This window comes from Phyllostomus hastatus, unplaced genomic scaffold (genome assembly GCF_019186645.2).
Source record: "Phyllostomus hastatus isolate PE091 unplaced genomic scaffold, TTU_PhHast_1.1 phas_contig_41, whole genome shotgun sequence".
NCBI classification, from domain to species: Eukaryota; Metazoa; Chordata; class Mammalia; order Chiroptera; family Phyllostomidae; genus Phyllostomus; species Phyllostomus hastatus.
Genome location: NW_025333876.1, coordinates 8,849,860 through 8,871,869, shown reverse-complemented (window position 1 = coordinate 8,871,869; position 22,010 = coordinate 8,849,860). Strand labels below are relative to the sequence as shown.

At 38.9% G+C, this 22,010-nt stretch overlaps 2 protein-coding genes across 3 annotated transcripts; one reads left to right on the top strand and one right to left on the bottom strand.

Annotated features, from left to right (window-relative positions):
- Window positions 1-4,469: 4,469 nt before the first annotated feature.
- MRPL57 (mitochondrial ribosomal protein L57) lies at window positions 4,470-5,296 on the bottom strand. Its single transcript, XM_045844882.1, has 2 exons — window positions 5,207-5,296; window positions 4,470-5,089 (listed from the first exon to the last, which is right to left on the bottom strand). The coding sequence occupies exon 2, from the start codon at window positions 5,079-5,081 to the stop codon at window positions 4,773-4,775; it is 309 nt and encodes a 102-aa protein (XP_045700838.1). The 5' UTR covers window positions 5,082-5,089; window positions 5,207-5,296; the 3' UTR covers window positions 4,470-4,772.
- SKA3 (spindle and kinetochore associated complex subunit 3) lies at window positions 5,278-21,438 on the top strand. Of its 2 annotated transcripts, none has more exons than XM_045844881.1 (9): window positions 5,278-5,515; window positions 9,186-9,247; window positions 9,359-9,524; window positions 11,959-12,037; window positions 13,687-13,766; window positions 15,681-15,766; window positions 17,371-17,574; window positions 18,786-18,917; window positions 19,390-21,438. In XM_045844881.1, the coding sequence occupies exons 1-8, from the start codon at window positions 5,413-5,415 to the stop codon at window positions 18,888-18,890; spliced, it is 885 nt and encodes a 294-aa protein (XP_045700837.1). In that variant the 5' UTR covers window positions 5,278-5,412; the 3' UTR covers window positions 18,891-18,917; window positions 19,390-21,438. The 2 variants fall into 2 exon arrangements, with proteins under 2 accessions (XP_045700837.1, XP_045700835.1); XM_045844879.1 differs by having other exon boundaries at window positions 11,614-12,037.
- Window positions 21,439-22,010: the final 572 nt, after the last annotated feature.

Sequence of the window (22,010 nt, the reverse complement as noted above, 5' to 3'; positions counted from 1 at the left end):
AGAGAGGGGAGAGGGGCTGGACACGGAGTTACTTGGCAATGTGAGGGAGCCTCCATAAAAATTCCAATTGTAGGGTTTCTGGAGAGCTTTCAGGCTGGCACCCTAACTCCATGGGGACATTAGTTCCTGTGTTTGGGACCCTCCCAGACTTCTCCCTATGTATGCATCTCTTCATGTGGCTATTCGTCTGTGTCCTTTATCATATCCTTTAATAAACTGCTGACGTGTTTCCCCGAGTTCTGTGAGCTACATAGCAAAATGATCAAAACTGAGAAAGGGGTTGTGGAAACCTTCGATTCGTGGGTAACCTGGGTACCTACTACTTGCAAGTCATCTGAAGTGGGGTGGGGGACAGTTTTGTGGGACTGAGTCAACCTTTGGGATCTGATCTATGTCCAGCTGGATAGCATCAGAATTGAGTTAAATTGTAGGATATCCATCTGGTGGTGCAGAGGAATTACTTGGTAGGGAGGCTGGGGAAACCTCCATATTTGGTGACCATAAGTAAAGTGTTTCATGTGAATAGTAAAGGAGACACACTGGAAAGAAACAGAAGGGAAGAATTAGGTTTTTCTCTACATGGAAAGAAAAAAAATTGTTTCCTAAATGTAAGGCTAGATATTTTATCATCCTCACCAAAGGACACTTTTTCATTGCTTTTATTGAGAGAGAAATACATCTATGAACTACCTTCTCTTTTGCAATGCCACTGGGGATCAAACCTGCCACCTGGGTATTGTGCCCTGACAGGGAATGGAACTTGTGATGGAATGACACTCAAATCTGAGCCACACCAGCCAGGGACGTAAGGCTAGTTATTTGAGAGTTTTTAAAAAATCAGTAAATAAGGGAAAACAATGTCAATTGGAAATTGGCTAAATTGTTACTGTATTGAGATTACAATGAAGCCTTTTAAAGGTTTTTGGTTTTTGTGGGGGTTTTTTTTAGATTTTATTTAGACAGAAAGGGAGGGAGAGGGAGACAAACATCAATGTGCGGTTGCCTCTTGCACACACCCCACCAGGAACCTGGCCCTTAGCCCAGGCATGTGCCCTGACTGGGAATCAAACCAGTGACCCTTTGGTTCACAGGCCAGTGCTCAATCCACTGAGCCACACCAGCCAGGGCTAAAGATCTTGAATTTTTACATTCATAAAAATTGAAGTAACTCCATGGCAAAGATCTTAAAGACATTATGGGTAAGTGAAAAAATTGCAGAAATTAACACTTCCAGCTAAGATGGAGGCGAGGCATAGGCTAGTACACTTTGCTTCCTTGCACAACCAAAAGAAGGACAACAAGTTTAAAAACAAAAAACAACCACAACTGATAGAAAACTGAACTGTGTGGAAGTTCAACAACCGAGGAGTTAAAGAAGAAACATTCATCACGACTGGTCAGAGGGGAGGAGACAAGAAGCCAGGCAGAGAAGACTCCTGGCAAGGCAGCAGCTGGAGGATGGGGTAGGCAGTCCCATGTTTGCGTGTGGACAAACTGGGGGAACAACTGGGGAACAAGACAGACCACACAACCCAGGGTTTCAGCCCAGGGAAATAAAGCCTCGAAACCTCAGACTGAAAAAACCTGTGACCGCTGAAGCAGTGGGAGAAACCCCCAGCTTCACAGGAGAGTTCATTGGAGACCCACAGGGTCCTAGATCATACACAAAACCACCCACCCGGGAATCAGCACCAGAAAGGCCCACTTTGCTTGTGGGTAGCGGCGGGAGTAACTGAAAGACGGCAGAGAGCTGAACAAGCAGCATTGTTCCCTCTCAGACCTCTCCCCCATGTACAGTGCCACAGCACAGGATGGGGATTGACCCGCCCTAGTGAATACCTAAGGCTCTGCCCCTTGCTATGTAACAGGGATGCCGAGACCAAAAAAACAAACAAACAAACAAAAAAAAACCCCAACACACAACGATCCAAATGAAAGAACACACCAAAGCTACAGAAAAAATACAACTAAGCAATGAAGATAGCCAATCTATCAGATGCACAGTTCAAAACAGTGGTAATCAGGATGCTCACAGAACTGGTTAAATATGGTCACAAATTAGATGAAAAAAATGAAGGCTATGCTACGTGAAGTAAAGGAAAATGTACAGGAAACCAACAGTGAAGGGAAGGAAACTGGGACTCAAATCAACGATTTGGAGCAGAAGGAATAAACGTTCAACCAGAACAGAATGAAGGAACAAGAATTTTTTAAAAATGAGGAGAGGCTTAGGAACCTCCAGGACAAGTTTAAACGTTCCAACATTCCAAATCATAGGGGTGCCAGCAGGAGAAAAAGTAGAACAAGAAATTGAAAACTTATCTGAAAACATAATGAAGGCAATCTGGCAAAGGAAATAGACTTCCAGGAAGACCCGAGTGTCCGAAAGAAGTTGGACCCAAGAAAGCACACACCAAGGCACATCATAATTAAATTACCCAAGATTAAAGGAGAGAATCTTAAAAGCAGCAAGAGGAAAGTTACCTACAAGGAGTTCCCATAAGACTGTTAGCTGATTTCTCAAAAGAAACCCTGCAGGAAAGAAGGGACTGGAAAAAAGTATTCAAAGTCATGAAAGGCAAGGACCTACATCCAAGATTAATCTATCTAGCCAAGCTATCAGACAATGGAAGGGCAGATAAAGTGCTTCCCAGATAAGGTCCAGTTAAAGGAGTTCATCATCATGAAGCCCTTATTATATGAAATATTAAAGGGACTTATCTAAGAAAATAAAAAACATGAACAGTAAAATGATAATAAACTCACAACTATTAACATCCAAACCTAAAAAAATACAAAAACTAAGCGAACAACTAGAACAGGAACAGAATCACAGAAATGGAGATCACATGGAGGGTTATCAGCTGGGGAGTGGGATGTTGGAGAGAGAAAAGGTACAGGAAATAAGCAGCATAAATGGTAGGTAGAAAATAGACAGGGAGGTTAACAATAGTACAGGCAATGTAGAAGCCAAAGAACTTATCTGTATGACCCATGGACATGAACTAAAGCAGGGGAAACCAGGTGGGAGGCAGTGTGCAGGGTGAAGGGGAATAAAAGGGGGGGAAATGGGACAACTGTAATGCATAATCAATAAAATATCTGAAAATTGCAGAAATCAACATGTACTGTCTGATTCCACCTAGAGGTCTGAAAGTTCATGTGTGTACCTGTGTGTACTTTCGTTCACGTTTCCAGAGTTGGGTGCAGGAAACAGAGGGCAAGTAAAATTTTTCTATTAAACAGACACAGTAGCTTAGATTTCTGAGTAATACAGCAATTCAAGTCTAAGTCACTGTCATTACTGGGAGCGTAATTTTGTAGTTCCTTAAATGTTTCTTCACAGGTAAAATTATCCCAGACAATAGTGTTACTGGAGGGCTTCCACCCCTAGGGGCTGGACCTGCCACTGCCTGGCAGGGTCCAGAACCTTTCATACATCAGGCGACCTTGGGGTTCTTGATACATACAGGAAAACACAAGAGGCCAGGTGAAAGTAAGTTTATGAAGGCTTGGGACAGTGATGCAAAGGAAGGGCCCTTTGAGATAGGATCAGGGGTATGCCTGGTACAGCTGTCATTGCCATGGCTCCCCTGGGTGCAGATCTTGCCCAGAGCCTTAGAGTTTAATATAGAAGCAAAGTACATGCCAGAGGAAAGAGGAGTGTGCTCAAAGAGCCAAGGTGGTGTCCCTAGTCCTGAGGATTTTATCTATTTTCTATAGGCAGGAATTTCAGAGGATGTCCCAGGGGAGGACCTCAACAGGATCATTAAACTGAATGGAGTTTGGGGTCATATTCTGGTTAGTTTCACGTCTATCTTGGGTCAATCTGGCTCTAATTGTGGTAGGGTTGTTTTTTTTTTTCACCTATTCCCTAAAGCGATTTTAAACCCCCTGCTCTTAGATACCTTTGCTTAAGAAGGATTGAATGTTGTGATTTATCAGTTCGCTGTTACTTGCTGTGGGGACTTTCTGTCTCGGTTTTCCTCATCATTCCACTTGCCAGGGAATCCTAGTTTTTGTGTTTTTTTTGAAATATTTTATTTATTTATTTTTAGAGAGGGAAGGGAGGGAGACAGAGAGAGAAGGAACATCAATGTGTGGTTGCTGGGGGTCATGGCCTGCAACCCAGGCATGTGCCCTGACTGGGAATCGAACCTGCCACACTTTCGGTTCACAGCCCGCGCTCAATCCACTGAGCTATGCCAGCCAGGGGAATCCTAGTTTCTTACTAACATGCCTCAATAGATTATTTTCTCTGGTGACACCAGTAAAGCCCCTATTTTTATTCAGAAAAGGGTTATTTGAAATCAAGTATCTACAACTGATATATTGTGTAGTATGTTAATTTTATCCCAATCACGTTTTTAAAAAAATGCTCCATGTAGCAGTTCTGATAAGCACATTTCACTTCATGTAAATGTCCACTGTTGTTGGCAAGTTCCAGAAGAAAATGCTATTTTTAGGAATATGTTTGACTGACAAAGCTTGTTTTCATTTGCATGAAATGCAAGTATTCGGTGTCATACACAGGCCTCAAACCACACTTTGTATATTTATCACAGCAGTCACCCAGAATACATCTTACAACACCATGACCCCTGGGAAAGAGTCACACGCACTTTTAGAAACAGAAACACGTACACAACAGACAGGAAGCTGGAGCCTGAAGCCCAGGTGTTCTGCTCGCGGTTTTCTGCTCATAGATCTAGTCCAAAGGTCCTATCTTTCTAGCTGTTCCGGTTCCCGCGATGAGGGGCAGCAACTCCGTGTTAGGGCCACTTCTTGGTAACACTGAGGTGGCTGAGCTGGTCGACCAGCAGCCTGTGCTGCGGGAACTTGGCCTCGCCAGCCGCCTTTAAGGCCTGGAAGGCAGCTGCTCTACGGGCCGCAGCGTGCCCGAACTCCTGTGCCGCAGTAAGGAAGGGTGTGCTCAGCCAATAGTGGTTCTCTGCCTCCATCTCCAGGCGGCGGATTGTGTTCTGCTTCCCGTTGAAGGACACGGAACGCGGGCGCCGGTGCTTCCCGATCCACTGCCGGCCGGGAATGCGGTTGCGGCGCAACAGCGCGGTCAGGAACATGACGTCCGCTGCGAACAGAGACCGAGAACGGACTGGCTACGGGCCCAGCCGCGGGACAGCGGCGTACCCGTAAAAGTGGAAGCCCACTCACTATCCGGAGTGCACACTAAGGACAGCAAACTCACCACAGCCGCGACTCTGGAGCCCCGGCTCCTCACACGAAGGCTGGGGCACCGCCGGAAGTGCTTTCTCTTTTCGCGGCGCCCTCCTCCTTCGCGTGAGACCTCGGCTCCCGCGAGAGTTGACTCGTCAGCCAACCACGGCACTTAAAACGCTTCCGGGAACCGGAGATTCAAATGAGTGGCGGGCTCTGTGTTGCGTTTTGGTCACCATGGACCCGATCCGGAGCTTGTGTACTAAGCTGCGGTCTGTGGCGGTCACCTTGGACCGCGAGACGATGCGGCTGCAGCGTGCGTTGGAGGGGAAAGACAGCGGTGAGTGGGACGGACGCCCGTAGAAACGGGCATCCGTTTCTGATTGGGAAGGCTCTTTTTCCGCTGTGGGAGGGGGTCCGCGGTGGAAATGCAGCGCCCAGGGGCCGCCGGGCTACCCTCCCTAATTCCCTCATTTGTCCCCACGGGCGCCGTGAACTCAGCGTCCTCGGGAAAGAAAACAGCGCTGTACTGTGTAGCCGTGAGAAACGGGGGCAGTGGGAGTAAAACCTAAGTTGAGCTCAGCATGCGCACCTGATTTACACTTCATATGCTTGCTAGTTGCACAGAATCTGTGCTTATCAGTAACATACAATAGGAACAAAATTAGTGCAGCTGTTCAGCACTGTCCTCCACATGTATAGTAAGTGACTTTTCTCACCCAAATGGCCCACAGTTGCAGTAAGCATCTATTTTTCCCAACAAACCTTGTGGCCAACACAGACATCAGGACTCAGTACGGCTCTTCTTTTCTAGGTAAAGCAAAATTCTTCATCACTAACCTTTGTATTGATTTTTAAAAGTTGCAAGAGTAGTTCAGGCTTCATAAATGTCATCGTAATGTGCCTTAAAATATTGCACCCTGTAGACACAGAGTCCTTTTACTTCAATTATTTTATGAATGGTTATCCAGCCATTTAAAAATATTCTTGTGACTGTAAGAACAGTACAGGGTGGGGTAAAAGTAAGTTTACAGTTGTACGTGAAACATAGATTATTTTTGTATTATTATTTATTAATTATTGTTTTTTCCATATAAACAACTGTAAACCTACTTTTGCCCCACCCTGTATGTGTACATGGCAAAATGTTGACATACAGAAAAGTGAGATACGTCCTGTAACTGCACCATCAGAAGACATCACTCAATGTTTTAGTAGCTTTTCTACCATTCTTATTTTTAGAGTTTCTTTGTTTTTCTTTGATTTTGCTTACATAGTTGAGATAATGCTATAAGATAGAAAACTTTATTAGCATTTTGAATTCTTGATGTGTAGCTGAATTGCTTTCCGCAAAGCTTGTGCAAGTTTACCTTCTTACCAAATTATTACCTATGTACAAGAATTCTGTATTTTCTTTTGGTTTTACAAGAAAAAGTTGGATTAATTTTTCAAATTCAGGTCCATATGTATTACCGAAAATACAAAACTGTGAAAATTAGAGAAAATGATCACAAAAAAATTTTACCTTTTATGATCTCAGTGATGAGACATTAATTGGTTGACTTTTAAACATCTTTATTGAGATGTAAAATATTCACATACCATAACTGGCCATTTAAAGGATGCAATACAGTGGCTTTTAGTGTATTCAGAGTTGTACAACCACCACCACAATATATTTAGATTTTTATCACCCCCAAAAGAAACCCCTGTGACAGTTAGCGGTTCGTAGTCCCACCTCTACCTACCACACTAGCCTTATGCAAACACTAATCTACCTTCTGTCTTTATAGATATGCCTATATACTAGACATTTCATATAAATGGAATCATATATAGTCTTTTGTGGCTGACTTATTTCACTTAGCATAATGTTGCAAGGGTCCTCCATATCAGTGTGTATTAGTAATTCATTTTATATGAAAGTTTTTGTGTGAATATGTTTTCAATTCTGTAGGTACACACTTGGAAGTGAACTGCCGGATAAGCCTATGTCTAACTTTTTAAGGAACTGACAAATTTATTTATTTTTTTAATGAGCTGCTTATTTTATTCTGCCATGTAAGGACTGGTATCTTTTTCAAAATAATATTGCTAGCAACAAGGTTAATTGAAGAGTACTGATGGCTTAAGTTTGCCAAATGCTTATCTCTGAGAAGGTATAAATATGGATTATTAAAGTTGTCTACTCAAGTATGAAATCTATGCAAAACCCTCATAATAGAAGCAAAATGTTCAAAGGCCAAGAAAAAAAATTTTCTTTTACAAGAAAGTGCACTGCAGGGTCTTTTGAAAGATCTTCTAGATGGTTCTGCAGAAAACTTTAGCTCAGAAAGTAGAGTTCCTCATGAGGAATTCAAGTTCTTCCTAGAAGAATACAAAGCAAAATTTCAGGCAGCTTTCTGAAAATAAACATTAATTTGTGGACCACAATGAGACAAACAGGAACCTATAATAAGGAAGGTGTTCATACTTGCTGTGATTTACACAGGAACTTGGCAGAGCTTTTCTCTCTGACCTCAGGCCCTCAGGCCATCTCATAACCTATCTGTGGTAGTTACAGTGCTTGGCCCAGCACTGACAGTGGGCATGAAGCCAATCAGATTAAGAGAAAATCAGAAGTGTTTTCATGTGTGTTTCAGTGTTTTTCAGGTCATATCTCAATACTTTCAAATAAATCATTAAGATATACCATTCTTTGTTATTCTCAGTATTTTACATAGGTAGTGGATATTCATGGTCACAGAGCTCTGTATCAGTCCTCAGCAATACATTCAGACATCTGGTCAGATTTTCAGCATTTGTTTGGCTGCAGCTAGACGGGGTAAAGAAAGTTTTTCTGTCACTGGTGGAAATTGTCTTTGCTTTAGTGCCTCCAAATTGAGAACTAGCTTTTCTTTATCACCCAAAACTTCTGAAAATGGTGCCAGGTTGGCAAAGATTTTATTTGTTTTCAGGGAAATATCCTGTATAACTTGGCTTGGATTTCTCTAGATCTTCTGCATACTTAACAGTTAGCTGGCCAACTTCTTTGTGCAGTTTGTGCAGAGGTGCTGGATCGATTCCCATTCAGGGCACGTGCCTGGGTTGTAGGCCAGGTTCCCAGTAGGGGGTGCAAGAGAGGCAACCACACATTGATGTTTCTCTCCCTCTCTTTCTCTCTCCCTTCCCCTCTAAATACATAAATAAATAAGATATATTTATTTTTTAGGCCTGCTCTTATGTATATATGACCATCTGATTAATAAGAAAGGTGATAGAACAGTACAGTGTGTAAAAGATGTCTTTTCAGTAAATGGTGCTAGGTCAATTGTACACACATGGAAAAAAAGAATGGATCTTGATCCTTGCACAAAAATCAATTCCAGGTGGATATCTTCTCTAAATGTGAAAGAGAGCCGTAAACTTCTAGAAGAACGTGTAAGTGTTGTCACTGGCGAAGATTTTTAGAATAGGAATCAAAAAGTGCTCCCTGTCAGTGAAAAAGTCTCTTGGTTGGACCATATTGCCATCTCCTCTTCTCCTTCCCTTCCTGATCTGATTGCTGATTATGTCAGTGTTTGCTTTGAAAGGTTGCTTTGAAATCTCAAACTATGTACTTGAGATTTCTGTATTACTCTGTGTGTATGTTACAGATTAGTAAAAATTTTAAAGAAAGGCCTTAGGCCCTGGCTGGCATAGCTCAGTGGATTGAGCGCGGGCTGCTAACCAAAGTGTCGCAGGTTCGATTCCCAGTCAGGGTACATGCCTGGGTTGCAGGCCATGACCCCCAGCAACTGCACATTGATGTTTTTCTCTCTCTATCTCCCTCCCTTCTTTCTCTAAAAATAAATAAATAAAATCTTTTTTAAAAAAGGCCTTAATATTAAGGCCTTTATGATTAACAGGATATTAATTATAATAAATATCTACAAGGATTTTATCATTCTAAGAAAATATACTAAATCATATTTTGTATTTTTCTCTCCTTTTCCTTATTGAACTTTTTCCTTTCAATATTCATATTGAAGACTTTGAAGATTATGCAGTGAGAATTCTAAATGACCTTCATTCAGAAGTTCGGACTCTAAAGGTACCACTGCTACAATATTAATTTATCATTTTTATGTGGTAATTTTAAAAATCTGAATAAACTTAGCCAAAAGTTGGAGAAATTTTAATATCCCTTCTTTCTTCCTAAAAGGATAGTGTCAATATTCTTCTTGATAAAGCAAGTTTGGAAAGACAAGAAAGCATTGGTTTCATTAAGGCAACAAAAGTACTGATGGAGAAAAATTCAGCGGATATCATGAAAATAAGAGAGTTTTTCCAGAAGTATGGATATAATCAATGTGCCAAGAAAAATTCAGGTGTGAATAACTTGCATTATAGAGCATTTGTTTTAGTATCAAAGAGAAAGGGCGACACAATTCAATAAGACTATTTTTCGCCTGGTTGTGGTTTGTAGTTCTTGCTCTGCCATTATATCACCATCATTTGATCATTTATTCAGCAACCACTGTGCTGGATGCAGTGCTGATCAATGGTGCAGTATATGGTTCTTGCTGTCCTTTCCAAAATGCTGGACGAGAACTAACAATGCTAGATGCAAGAACAGTACAAGATATAAGTATCTATGTTATTTCAGTATAGTTGGTTTCTAGTTGGCTCTGCTAGTAAATGAGAGTGACCCTCAGGCATGTTTTATTTTTCTTATTCTCAAGTTCTTCTTCTGTAGAATGAGATTATTTTTGCCTATATAAATTGAGAATATCATTGTCAGTTTTAAAATTCTAGTGGAGTACGGCATAGTGGTTTTAAATTCAGAGCCAAACTGCCTGAGTTCAAATTTCTGATTCCACTTTACTAGATGCATTGTCTTTGACCAGCTACTTAGGCTTGTACCTCAGTTTTTCATTTGTCAAGTGGAGATGTAATAGTCTCTACCTCTGAAGTTGTATTAGGATTAAGTAAGATAAAATTTATTGAGAACAGTACCTGGCATATTAATCAGCAGGTGTTAACTATTGCTAATGTTGTTCCCTTACCTTTTGGTTGACCAATTTCAATGAGCTTCAGTATCATTTTTATTATGAGAGTAATCTTTTACATGAGTAAAACAATTTCAACAGATATGTACTGAGGATGTGTATGGAAGTTATGTAAACAGTCCACATAGTGTATGTGAGCAATTCAGCTAACTTTGGTTAGCTGAGCCATGAGCCATGGATTCAAACACTGGCTCCACCGTCTACATACTCTATACTTGTGTGATTTGGACAGTTTCTCTAAATTGCTTTCCCCCACTTATGAAATGGGGGTGATTGTGGTGATGATTTTATTTTATTAATCTCATCAATGACAGCCTTGTGATAAGTACAGGAGGTTTTTGGTAGTTGTAACATTTCAGAATTAGCAGAAAGCACAGTGTCAGGACAGAATTCAGTGAATCAGCAGCCTCTTACAAGGGCCAAAAACCATGAAATCAAAGTTTATTATAACTTTTTTAAATGTGTTTTGGTTTATGCACAGAAATAGTACCTTATCCTGCTTAACTTCCAGTTGCTGATCAAAATAAAGTGTGTATCTCCTCACTCCCTCCAGTCTGTTAGATATCTTAGTTGGTCAAATAAATGTACAGCCTAAATTTACCCCATTTCTCTTCTTTTGGACCCATAAGACTCTGACAGGGATCTCCACCAGTATCTCATAGACCCTATTTCATCTGTAGACCTTTCTTTAAAAGATGGAGAAAACAGAAACAAAAAAGGACTTGGCATTGAAGGTGCTATTCTGGATCATCTAACTGCAACTTCAGTTCCATACCAAATTCATTCATCAGTAATGTACCCAGGAAATTACACAGCACTGTGGGGAAAAGTAGAGTTGTTAGTCAATTACTTAATCTGAAGTGCTCAGTGTAGTGGTTAAGCATTAGGGTTTAGAGCCAGATATAACTCTATTAAAGGTTGAGGAAATACGTATCTTTCTAATGTTGTTATTTCTCACTAGGCTTTTGATACTTGTGTTCTAGACTGACAGGATTAAAATTTATCTATGTATATAACAGTATTTCCTTCATAGGCATCTATGAGTTAAATATCTAAAATAATATTTTTATACTTAATGTTAAATCTAGATTGTGTTAAGAACAATTGCTAAATTACATTAACTGGGGAAGTAATGAAATCAGACGTATTTGTGGGTATTGATTTTTTATCTTTTAACACTTTAGTTGACTTCCTTTCTCTAATGTCATCAAAATGGGATGTGGGTGGACAAGAAGTATATGTCAGAAATTTACTAAAGGTAGAAATAAAACAAAGTTTTAGAGACTAAGGACAGAATCAGGACTTTTGCTGATTTTGGACATTTCAAATGAAACTGTTTTATGTGCTTTTAGTACTTGAGATTTCCTGGTTTAATGTTTAAACAGAATATGACCTTCTTTTCTCCCAGAGGATGAGCAAGAAGTTGTTGACTCTAAACCAGAGTCCATTAGGGATGAAAATCTTCAAAAGTCTGATGTGCAGGATGATGTATCTAACAACAGGGACAACAGTTGTGTTGTTCCAAGCAGCTCTGTTTCTGAGAAGATTCCTTGTAGTCCACAACTTTCAGATTTTGGACTTGAGCGATACCTGATTTCTCAAGTTCCACAGAACCCTCCACAGGCAGTAAACAACCAAAAGGAAGAGCCAAAAATGTTAACTCCATCTTCCAAACAATCATTAGTTAAAATACTAAAAACTCCAAAATGTGCACTAAATATGGATGATTTTGCGTGTCTGACTCCTAAATTAGAGCATTTTGGTGTCTCTGAATATACTATGTGTTTGAATGAAGATTACACAATGGAACTTAAAAATGTGAAGAATAAAAGGTAAGGGGCTTTCTTAAAAGGCACATTTTATCTAACTTTCTGTTTCTTTTCTATTCATTGATTTTTCCTAGAAAAAATAGGATGTTTCAGACTATGGAGTTTTCAGATACTTCTTATTTCAAACTTCCCTGAATCACTAATTCTATCAGTAAAGTGTGAGCTATTGTGTTTTTGTGATTTGTTTGTTTTTTAAGGTAAGACACTACAGAAGGAGTGACACAGGCCTGAAAAAAATGGTATTTGGTGAGATAGAGAAGCAAGGGTAAAATTAGTAAGAATTTGTGTTATTTTGGTATGGAGACTTGGGAAGAAAAGGGGATCAGGGGTCAATCCCAGATTTCTGATTTGTTGCCTGGATGGCACTAGAAAAAAACTAAGGAATACCTGAACCTTGGAGGGACAGGAGATTTGGTACATGTTGATTCTGTGGTGCCTGTAGTGGTGCTCTTAAATTTAAGTATTTTAATATGAATTTGAAATTCAGTGATTAATTTCATGCTAAAGAGATTTAGAGTTATTAGTAAGATTTTTAGAAAGGTAGAATTGATCAATCTAAGAACTGGTTCTTATTTAAACATAAGTGCAAATGAACTAAGGGCTATGTTTTTTTATTTTTTAAGCTAATAGAGTTAGTATAGAGTATAGTACTGGGAAATTGGGGAAATTCAGATAAGTGAAAAATAACCACTTAATACGCTTTCCTATATTTTATTAATAACTAGTTGGAAAATATAGTGGGAAAAATCCATTCAGATTTGCAACAAAAAAAGTAGAATACCTATGCCACTTGTAGGTGAAAGGCCTGTGTGATTCAAATCATAAAGCATGTCTGAGTTGTATACAGGGAAAATTAGGATGAAGAGAGATATTATATTCCTAAATCAAATGCCTGAATATTATTATGTTTAATCATATCAAATTAATTTATAGGTGTCATGCAGTTACAACAAAGTCTCCATAAGATGTTTTTTAAGGAGAAAGAGGGATATTTGACAAAATGATCCTAAAATTTGTTTGGAAGAATAAAAAGGATAGCTAAAAAAATAATGAAAAATAAGAGTAATAAGAGAACTTGATCTATTAGATCAGGAGTGTCAAACTCATTTTCATTGGGGGCCACATCTGCTTCACAGTTGCCTTCAAAGGGCCGAATATAATTTTAGAACTGTATAAATGCAACTACTCCTTAACAGTTAAGCAAGATCTCAGCATTGCCACCAGGTAGAAACAAGGTAGAGGACTGGATTTGGCCCACGAGTCTTGTGTTTGCCACCTGTGTACTAGACATTAAAATATATAAAGCCAGAGTAAGTAAAACAGTATAAAACTTAAGAGAATGGATCTATAACTGGAACAAAATAGCCCATAAACAGACTAGTTTATAATGAGTTGAACTTAAAGCTTTCCTTGTATGTCAGAGCTTCTTAATCTACTTGTAAGTCAAAACTGTCAGTACAAAATGGTTCTTAACCTTTTTTGAGCCATGTTTATACGTTTAAAAAAAAAACGTTCCATGGGCCTTCTGTTCCATAAAATAAGACTGAACGTTTGTCCAGACTTGATGATTTATAATAAATAAGATTAAATTTTCCAAGAGGTTTAATAATACCTTTTTTATAACCCTGTAATTTCCCTATTAATCATGCCAGCGAGGAAACCATAAAAATGGAACCAATGTCCAATGATAGTGCCACTTCTAGTGTAATGAACAACCAATTGGAAAAAAATGGTAAGTGTGAAAATCAAGTTACTTCTCAGCTATGCTCTTTGCAGATGATCTTTGTACAGAAATGGTTCTCTCACCATAGGTATTCTAATAGCCTCTCAGTTGGTGACCTCGAGTTCCATTAAGAACCATTCCATTCACATTCAGCATGATATCATACGAGAAAGTTATATAATTTTCTGACTTGCTTTTCATAATCTTGTTATATTCAGCATTTACCAGGGGTTTTTTTTTTTGAACATTTTAAGTTAAAGCATACAAACATATTTATTCACCACTTTGTAAATATATTTTATTGATTATGCTATTACAGTTGTCCCATTTTCCCCCCTTTATTCCCCTCTGCACTGCACCTCCCCTTCCACCCACATTCCCTGCCCCCTTAGTTCATGTCCATAGGTCATACATATAAGTTCTTTGGCTTCTACATTTCCTACATTATTCTTAACCTCCCCCCGTCTTTTTTTTACCTAACAATTATGCCTCTTATTCCCTGTACCCTTTTCCCCATTCCCCTCCCTGCTGATAACCCTGCATGTGATCTTCATTTCTGTGGTTCTGTTCCTGTTCTAATTGTTTGCTTAGTTTGTTTTAATTTTTGTTTTAGGTGTGATTGTTAATAATTGTGACTTTGCTGTCATTTTACTATACATGTTTTTTATCTTTTTCTTAGATGAATCCCTTTAACATTTCATATCATAAGGGGTTGGTGATGATGAACTCCTTTAACTTGACCTTATCTGAGAAGCACTTTATAATGCCCTTCCATTCTAAATGATAGTTTTGCTGGATCGAGTAATCTTGGATGTAGGTCCTTGACTTTCATGACTTGGAATACTTCTTTCCAGGCCCTTCTTGCCTGCAAGGTTTCTTTGGAGAAGGCAGCTGATAGTCTAATGGAAACTCCTTTTTAGGTAACTCTCCTTTTCTCTTGCTGCTTTTAATACTCTCCTCTTTAATCTTGGTTAATGTAGCTAAGATGTGCCTTGGTGTGTGCTTTCTTAGGTCCAACTTCTTTGGGACTCCCTGAGCTTCCTGGGCATCCTGTGTACGTACGTGTATGTACGTATACACACCCATATACAATAGTTCTCTATTATCCACTGGAAGAGCAGCCTGGAAGTCTATTTCCTTTGCCAGATAAAGGAAGTTCTCCATTATTTTTTTCAAATAAGTTTTCCATTTCTTGCTCTACCTCTTCTCCTGCTGGCGCCCCTATGATTTGGATGTTGGAACTCTTAAAGTTGTCCTTGAGGTTCCTAAGCCTCTCCTCCCTTTTTTGAATTCTTGTTTCTTCATTCTGTTCTGGTTGAATGTTTATTTCTTCCTTCTGCTCCAAACCATTAATTTGAGTCCTGGTTTCCTTCCTGTCACTGTTGGTTCCCTGTACATTTTCCTTTATTTCACTTTTCATAGCCTTCACCATTTCCTCTATTTTGTGAGCACATTCAGCCAATTCTGTGAGCATCCTGATTACCAGTGTTTTGAACTCTGCATCTGATAGGTTGGCTGTCTTTTCATCACTTAGTTCTGTTTTTGGAGCTTTGATCTGCTCTTTCATTTGAGCCCTTTTTTTTTCTTTTGGTTTCCCCACCTGCTACATAGTAAGGGGTGGAGCCTTAGGTATTCGCCAAGGTGGGGCAACCCATGTCCATGCTTTGTGGGGGAGGGGTCCGATAGGGAACAATGCCACTTGTATGTGGGGGAGCGGTCTGAGGGAACAATGCTTTATGATTATGCTGTATCTCTCCCTCTCTTTCTCCCTCACTTCCACTCTCTAAAAGTAAATAAATAAAATCTTTAAAAAACAAAAATTAAAATGAAACACACAAATTTTATTGGCAGGAATTATAACTTAGAAGTTGAAATCTGTGTTTCAAATATTTATTTTCATGCAGTTGTTTGTCTGTCTTTTAGATACCAAATATACAAAGTCTCCCTTGCCTCCTACGTTCTCTACTCCAGGTTTGAAAATTCCTTCTACAGAGAGCAATGCAGCCTTGGTAAATTTTCATAAAATTAAAAGCTCTAATATTGTTCCTAATAACTCAGATACACTACTGTTTCTGAACTCAGTCTGTTTAAAAACTTAGAATAATGCATACTTTAATTGTATATTTACTGTATACTTATGGAAGGTAATTTAGCAGCACTTACCAAGAGCTTTAAATTTTTTCATACCTTTTAACCATGTCTTGGAATTTATTCCTAAGGCTCACTGTGACATACTTACTATAACAAGTATGTTATTTTTCAGAGCAAAACAGAAAAGTCTAAATGTCAAATGTTAGAGAGGAAGTGAGATAAATAAAGTATGTCAGTAAAAATCCAGTTACCTATCATGTTTTTGAAAAACAGGTAAGTTTTTAAGAAGTATTTAATTATATGGAAAATGACATATATGTACGTATACACACCCATATACAATAGTTCTCTATTATCCACTGTTTTGTTTTCTGTGGTTTCACTTACCTGTGGTAAACCACCATCTGAAAATATTAAATGGGATATTCCAGAAATAAACAGGTCATAAGTTTTCAACTGTGCTCCTTTGAGTAAAGTGATATAATCTCTCACCCTCTCACTCCATCTCATCTGGGATATGAATCATTCCTTTTTCTAGCATGTCCACACGGTAGATACTACCCTCCTGTTTTAGTCACTTAGTAGCTATCTCAGTTATCAGATCAACAGTCAAGGTATCACAGTGCTTGTGCAAGTCACATAACCTTTATTACAGTATATTGTTAAAATTGCTCTATTTTATTAGTAGTTATTATCTTACTGTGCCTAATTTATAAATTAAACTTTATTATAGGTTTATATAGGGAAAAACATAGTACATACAGGATTCAGTTCTATCTGGGGTTCCATGCATCTACTGAGGATCTTGGAACATATTCCCTGTGGATAAGGGGGGACTATTATATTTTAAGGAAAAAGAATAAATAGCAACAAACCAAAATGCAGTTATTTATGGGCCAATTTTATGCTTTTACCCCCAAAATTTTCCTTAGTGAACAAAGTGTAATCAAAAACCTCATCCCTTTTTAATTTTGATATGGACAATTAAGACAGCCCATGTGGTAGACCAAGCCATCTGACAGAACTTTTTCTAGTGATAGAGATGTGCTATATTCCATGTGCACAGTAGGGTAGCTACTAATCACAGCTAGCTATTGAGCATGTAAAGTGTGGCAAGTGCATCTGTGGAACTAATTTTTTAAAATTTTTTATAATTTTAAACCACCTCAGGTGGCTGTGGCTCCTGTGTTGGACACTAGCTGTAGAGAAATAAAATCCTAGGCTTCCCTGAGATAAGCTTTCTTCATCTTTGTGCCGTAACTGTCATCTGGCCCAGTTAGGGGGGTGAATCATCTGAACACAGGGTTCAGTTCATCTTTCATATTAGGCTCTAGGTCAGCTTTTATTGGTAATGGAGATAGTACTTTGTTTTCCATATGCCATTTCTTTGTTTTCTTGATTTTATTTAGTACTCAATCAGGGAAGAGGGAGTTGTTTATGGCCTATTTTGCAACCTCAACAGAACCAGTAATTTTTATTTACTTTATACTACCATAATTTAATGATTTTTTTTATTCATTAGGTATCCACAGGTTATCAATTATCAGAAACAAATAGTTCATCAGATGATTTGAAAATGAAAGACTGTACATTGTTAATTTTAAATTCAGACAAGTGCTTTGAGAATTGTGCTGCTCCTTCTTCCCCTGTGATTTCTTCTTATGAGAATCTGCTCAGAACACCCACACCTCCAAAAGTAACTGCAATTCCAGAAGATGTTCTCCAGGTTATTTTCCAGGCTGTTTTTTTTATGATATATTTATTTCAAAGTTATTTATATAATCTCTAGTGTAAACTATGACTTATCATTGGGCTATGTACTGGTTTGGGTATTGAAAATATCTAAATTCTGTGCTGCTAGGCCTTTCTTATACTATCTGGCTAAGATTCTTCTGAACTGAGCAAAACCTAGTGCTATCCTCATACTTGTATGCTACCAGGGCATATTCTCTTTAACTTCATATTCAGAAATGTATTCTTAAAATATTTTCTAATAGTTGTTCAGCTGTGGTGGCCATGTTGACCATTGTTTCCATGGGAGGTGTTGCTGGCCAAATCAGGAATGTCATTTATCTTACAGTTCTCCAGAGGGAGGGGGGGTATTATGAGTAACTTACATTAGTGTTTCTTGAACTTCAGATGTCTTAGACCTCGGTTTGAAAAACACTGATTTAAATATGTTAGAATCTCCAACTCTTTAGTATAACATCATTTACTACTAGTCAACTACTGACTTATAACAACTGACAAATCTAAATAATCACCATTCTGATTCTTTGAGCTTTCTCCTCCCCCCCTAAGAGTTATAGTGTTGAACAATTATAATAACCATTCTAGCAACGTTCCTAGCTTATGGAAAGCTATCAGAGATAAAACCACTTAGCAAAATATCCAAATGCAGTTAGAACAGACTCATCCTAAGATATTAGTAGAGGGTTTATTACCCTCCTTTTTCTATCTTTTCTTTTTTTTCTGAGCGTTGTAACAAACTGAGTAAGGAGTAGCTTCTGTCTATAAGGCATTATATACAGTTCCATTTCCTTTTTTATTTCCATGTTAAAAGAGGGGAACCTTGTCAATCATAGCTGGTATTTCAGACTTTTGTAATCTATGTAACTAGCGATCTTTCTTTTGAACATTTATTTTGCCTCAATCCTGTATGTTTTCCCTAATATCTTTGTAAAGGCTTAATTTGTTCACACACACTGCTGCTTATTTCTATTACCCCCAGTGTACATTTTAGAAGGCTTTGTCAAGCCTCCACAAGCAAGTTAAATTTCTAATATTGCCATCATTTGAGCTATGCTGATAATAGATTCTTACTGTTTCAAACAACCCACACCTTCAAACTTCCTTGGGTTTCTTGAATGTTTTGTAATACCTTCCAAATTTATGTTGTTCAGATGACTTAATAAAAACTACTTTGCTTGGTTTTAGATTTTATCAAAATACAACACAAACCTAGCTACTACTCCAGTAGCAGTTAAGGCCATGCCTCCCAACAAAGCATTCCTCACTAGATGCGAAGGACAAAACAGCTGAGATGTTGGCAACAAAAAACGAATGAAAGTGAGTATGTTTACCATTCTAAAGAAAATATATTTTGCCGTGTATAATGCGCACTCTTTGCCCAAAATTTTCAGGGAAAAATAAGGGTGTGCATCATCCGTGGTTATAATGGTTACGATGTCATGGGTATAATAATCCCATGTATAATATACCTAAAAATGTGGATGTGCATTATATACAGCAAAATATGGTACTTGTCATTTGAGCAGAACATCTGAAAATTAGCATTTGAATGGTTGTAAAGATAATTTTTAACTGACATTTGGCAGCTTGGGTTAGCAGCCTGTGTCTATGTGTAAAACTTGTGATCTCTAAATCTGACTCCCACAGTAGCTAGTTTGATTGATAATATCATTGGGAATTTATCCCTAATTTCTTTATAGAAAGTATAAAACTGTATAACCACAGTGTTGTATCATTTGTTGATGGTTATTAATTATACCTGATGTTTTTTATTTGTGTCCTTTTGCAGGAATTCTAGTGGATCCATCCATCTATCATAGAAACTGAAGAGAATGAGATGAAAGCAAAGCTGGACTTACTTTGTTTTTTACATTCCCGTGTCTCCTAGTTTAAAAACCAACCCATATCAAAAATGGGCATGGACATTGATGTCATAATACATTTTGTATTAAGTTTTGATTTAGTTTAACCTCAGTATTGTTGAGATACAGCTCAGTAATCTAGTTTTTAAATAACATTATTTCAATGATTTCAGATTTACCATATCTAATCTAACAATGGATTAAGTAATACTACTAGGAAGCAGGACCGGTAATTTTTCAAATTTAACTGTTGTTCACAGCTCAAATAAAGTCATCTCCACTCTTCTCTAAGCTGGTTAGTTACTATTGTCTGCTAGACACCGCTTCTCCCTTAACCCTAATTCTGCCCTTCCCCCGTCCCTCCATAACTGTCCCAGAGTCTCTTACACCTTTCATTTCAACATTTCTCTTTTAAAACACAATTGTTTTACAAATGACAGCTTAATTTAGGAAAAGAATTTACAGGCCAGGATAACTGCACTGTAGCAGGTCTCAGGTATTGGAATCAGGAACTCACTTGCTGTCAGGATATATTTCTTTTTACTCCCAAATGTTTTACTTGGTGTCCATTTCATCAGGTCAACTCAGCTCTTTCCACACATGGTGCTGGCCTCTCGAAGTTCCTCTCCAGTGGCTACCCAGACCCTGAGGCCACCTCTGATTCCTCTTCCTGGGCCAAGTGCCCTTCTCCAGACTGTCGGCTGTGGCCACAGGAACCAAAAGACTGCATCTAGAACCATCTGATAGCTTCACACCTTCCAATATAAGTACAACTGAATAGTAGTTTTATCTAAGTTCATGCAAGTACTTCAGCAAGTGTCTCAGATTATAGCCAGTGGGAAAATAAGAACCTAGCATATTGTGAAGACCATTTTAGAATTTGAGAAAAAACAACTGACAAGTAACATGACAAGATGCTTCACAGGCTTAGCTATGGGAAATTTGATGCAGTTGAGTACCCTCTTCTATAACTATGCCTTCAAAGTCTCTTCATTTTGTCAGAAAATTGTCATTAAAACCTGATTTTTTCTGTGTTCCAGGAATTACTGTGTAGTTGTAATTTTTGTTAAATTTCTATCAACCTTTTCACCATTTACTACAGCTTGCATGAACAGAAATGCACAGGATGGGTGGACTGGAGGGAGGGTCCAGTGTCCTAGGACTGAACATGGTAGACAATCAAGCGAACAAGTCTGAAATCAGTAAGTAGGAAGAAAGGATTTCAAGGTCAGTATTGCTGAGAATCCAAGTAAGGAGACAGAGTTGACCATTGGACTTGGTGGCAAGATGAATATTGATGGCACTGATTTTGATTGTGTACTGGGGGACTAAAGAGGGAATAGGGTGAGGAAAACGGACTGAGATCCCTTTACATGAGAAGTGGTGCAGCGGTTAGAGGGTGATAAGGAGAAAATGTATCTAAGATAGCCCCTCAAATTTAATTTGTCCAAAGTTTCTCTTTCCCTGATCCTCCTGTGATCACAGTTTCTGTTACTTAGAATTAATGATGCTTCCAGCTTATCAAGCTTCAAATGTGAGCATCTTTAAAGCTTACCTCTCTGCTGAAGATTGTCTTTCCATTCCTGTAAAAATTAAACTCAAGTTTGACCCTATATGAACTTCTCCCTCTCCTATAAGTATGCTATCTGCCCAGAATGTGTATGGGCAGGTGGAATCTGTGACTTTGTCTTCATAGATGCCTGGTCATGACTAATCCTTTCTAACAGAATAAACATTCCTCTTTCAAGCTTGTTCCATTGCAGACTCCAAGTAATTCCACCTGTTGGCAAAACTACCTGTATCTAAGCAATAAAATACAAGAACATGGACCTCACTTGGCTGCTCAAACTGGGAACTATGACCATATTTCTTTAAAAGAAGTGTGTTCAATTCCATCAGGGCACATACAAGAAGCAAACAATGAATGCATAAATAAGGGGAACAACCAATTGATGTTTCTCTCTAAAAATCAATTTTTAGGAGACTTCCGGCAAGATGGAGGAATAGGTGGACGCACTGTACCTCCTCACACAACCAAGATTAGAATAATAATTTACAGACAGAATAACACCCAGAACTGACAGAAGATTTATCTGAATGGAAGTCGGACAGCCAAGAAGTTGAAGTAGACCCCTACATCCAGACTGGTAGAAGACGAGCCTGGCGGCCGCGCGTTGGCGGCACGTGGAGGTCGGGGAAAATTTGGCGTGAAATCAGCGCAACAGCCATCCTGGGCACAAGAACGCAGCAGTGATCCCTGAGTACGCAAGCTGCGGCTGGCGGACCCAGTGAGGTGGCGATTGTGGACCGGGGCAGAGCTCGCAGCCCAGGATCCCAGAGAAGGGTCTGAGATCCCAGGAGAATGGAACTACCGCCATTGTTCCCTCCTGTCCTTGCTCCCGCCCCCGCCCCACATATAACGTCACAATCTAGCAACTGGGGTGCCCAGCCCCGGTGAACACCTAAGGCTCCACCCCCCACTGTAACGAGAGCTACCAGACCAGGGGAAAAAAAGAAGAAAAAACAAAAGGAGAGACAGGGAGAGACA

Excerpts from the sequence above, each read along its gene's own strand:
- MRPL57 (XM_045844882.1), bottom strand. The coding sequence starts at position 5,081 with ATGTTCCTGACCGCGCTGTTGCGCCGCAACCGCATTCCCGGCCGGCAG.
- SKA3 (XM_045844879.1), top strand. The coding sequence starts at position 5,413 with ATGGACCCGATCCGGAGCTTGTGTACTAAGCTGCGGTCTGTGGCGGTC. Across the intron at positions 5,516-9,185 it reads GTTGGAGGGGAAAGACAGCG|ACTTTGAAGATTATGCAGTG; the intron begins GTGAGTGGGACG and ends TTCATATTGAAG. Across the intron at positions 13,767-15,680 it reads CAACCAATTGGAAAAAAATG|ATACCAAATATACAAAGTCT; the intron begins GTAAGTGTGAAA and ends TCTGTCTTTTAG.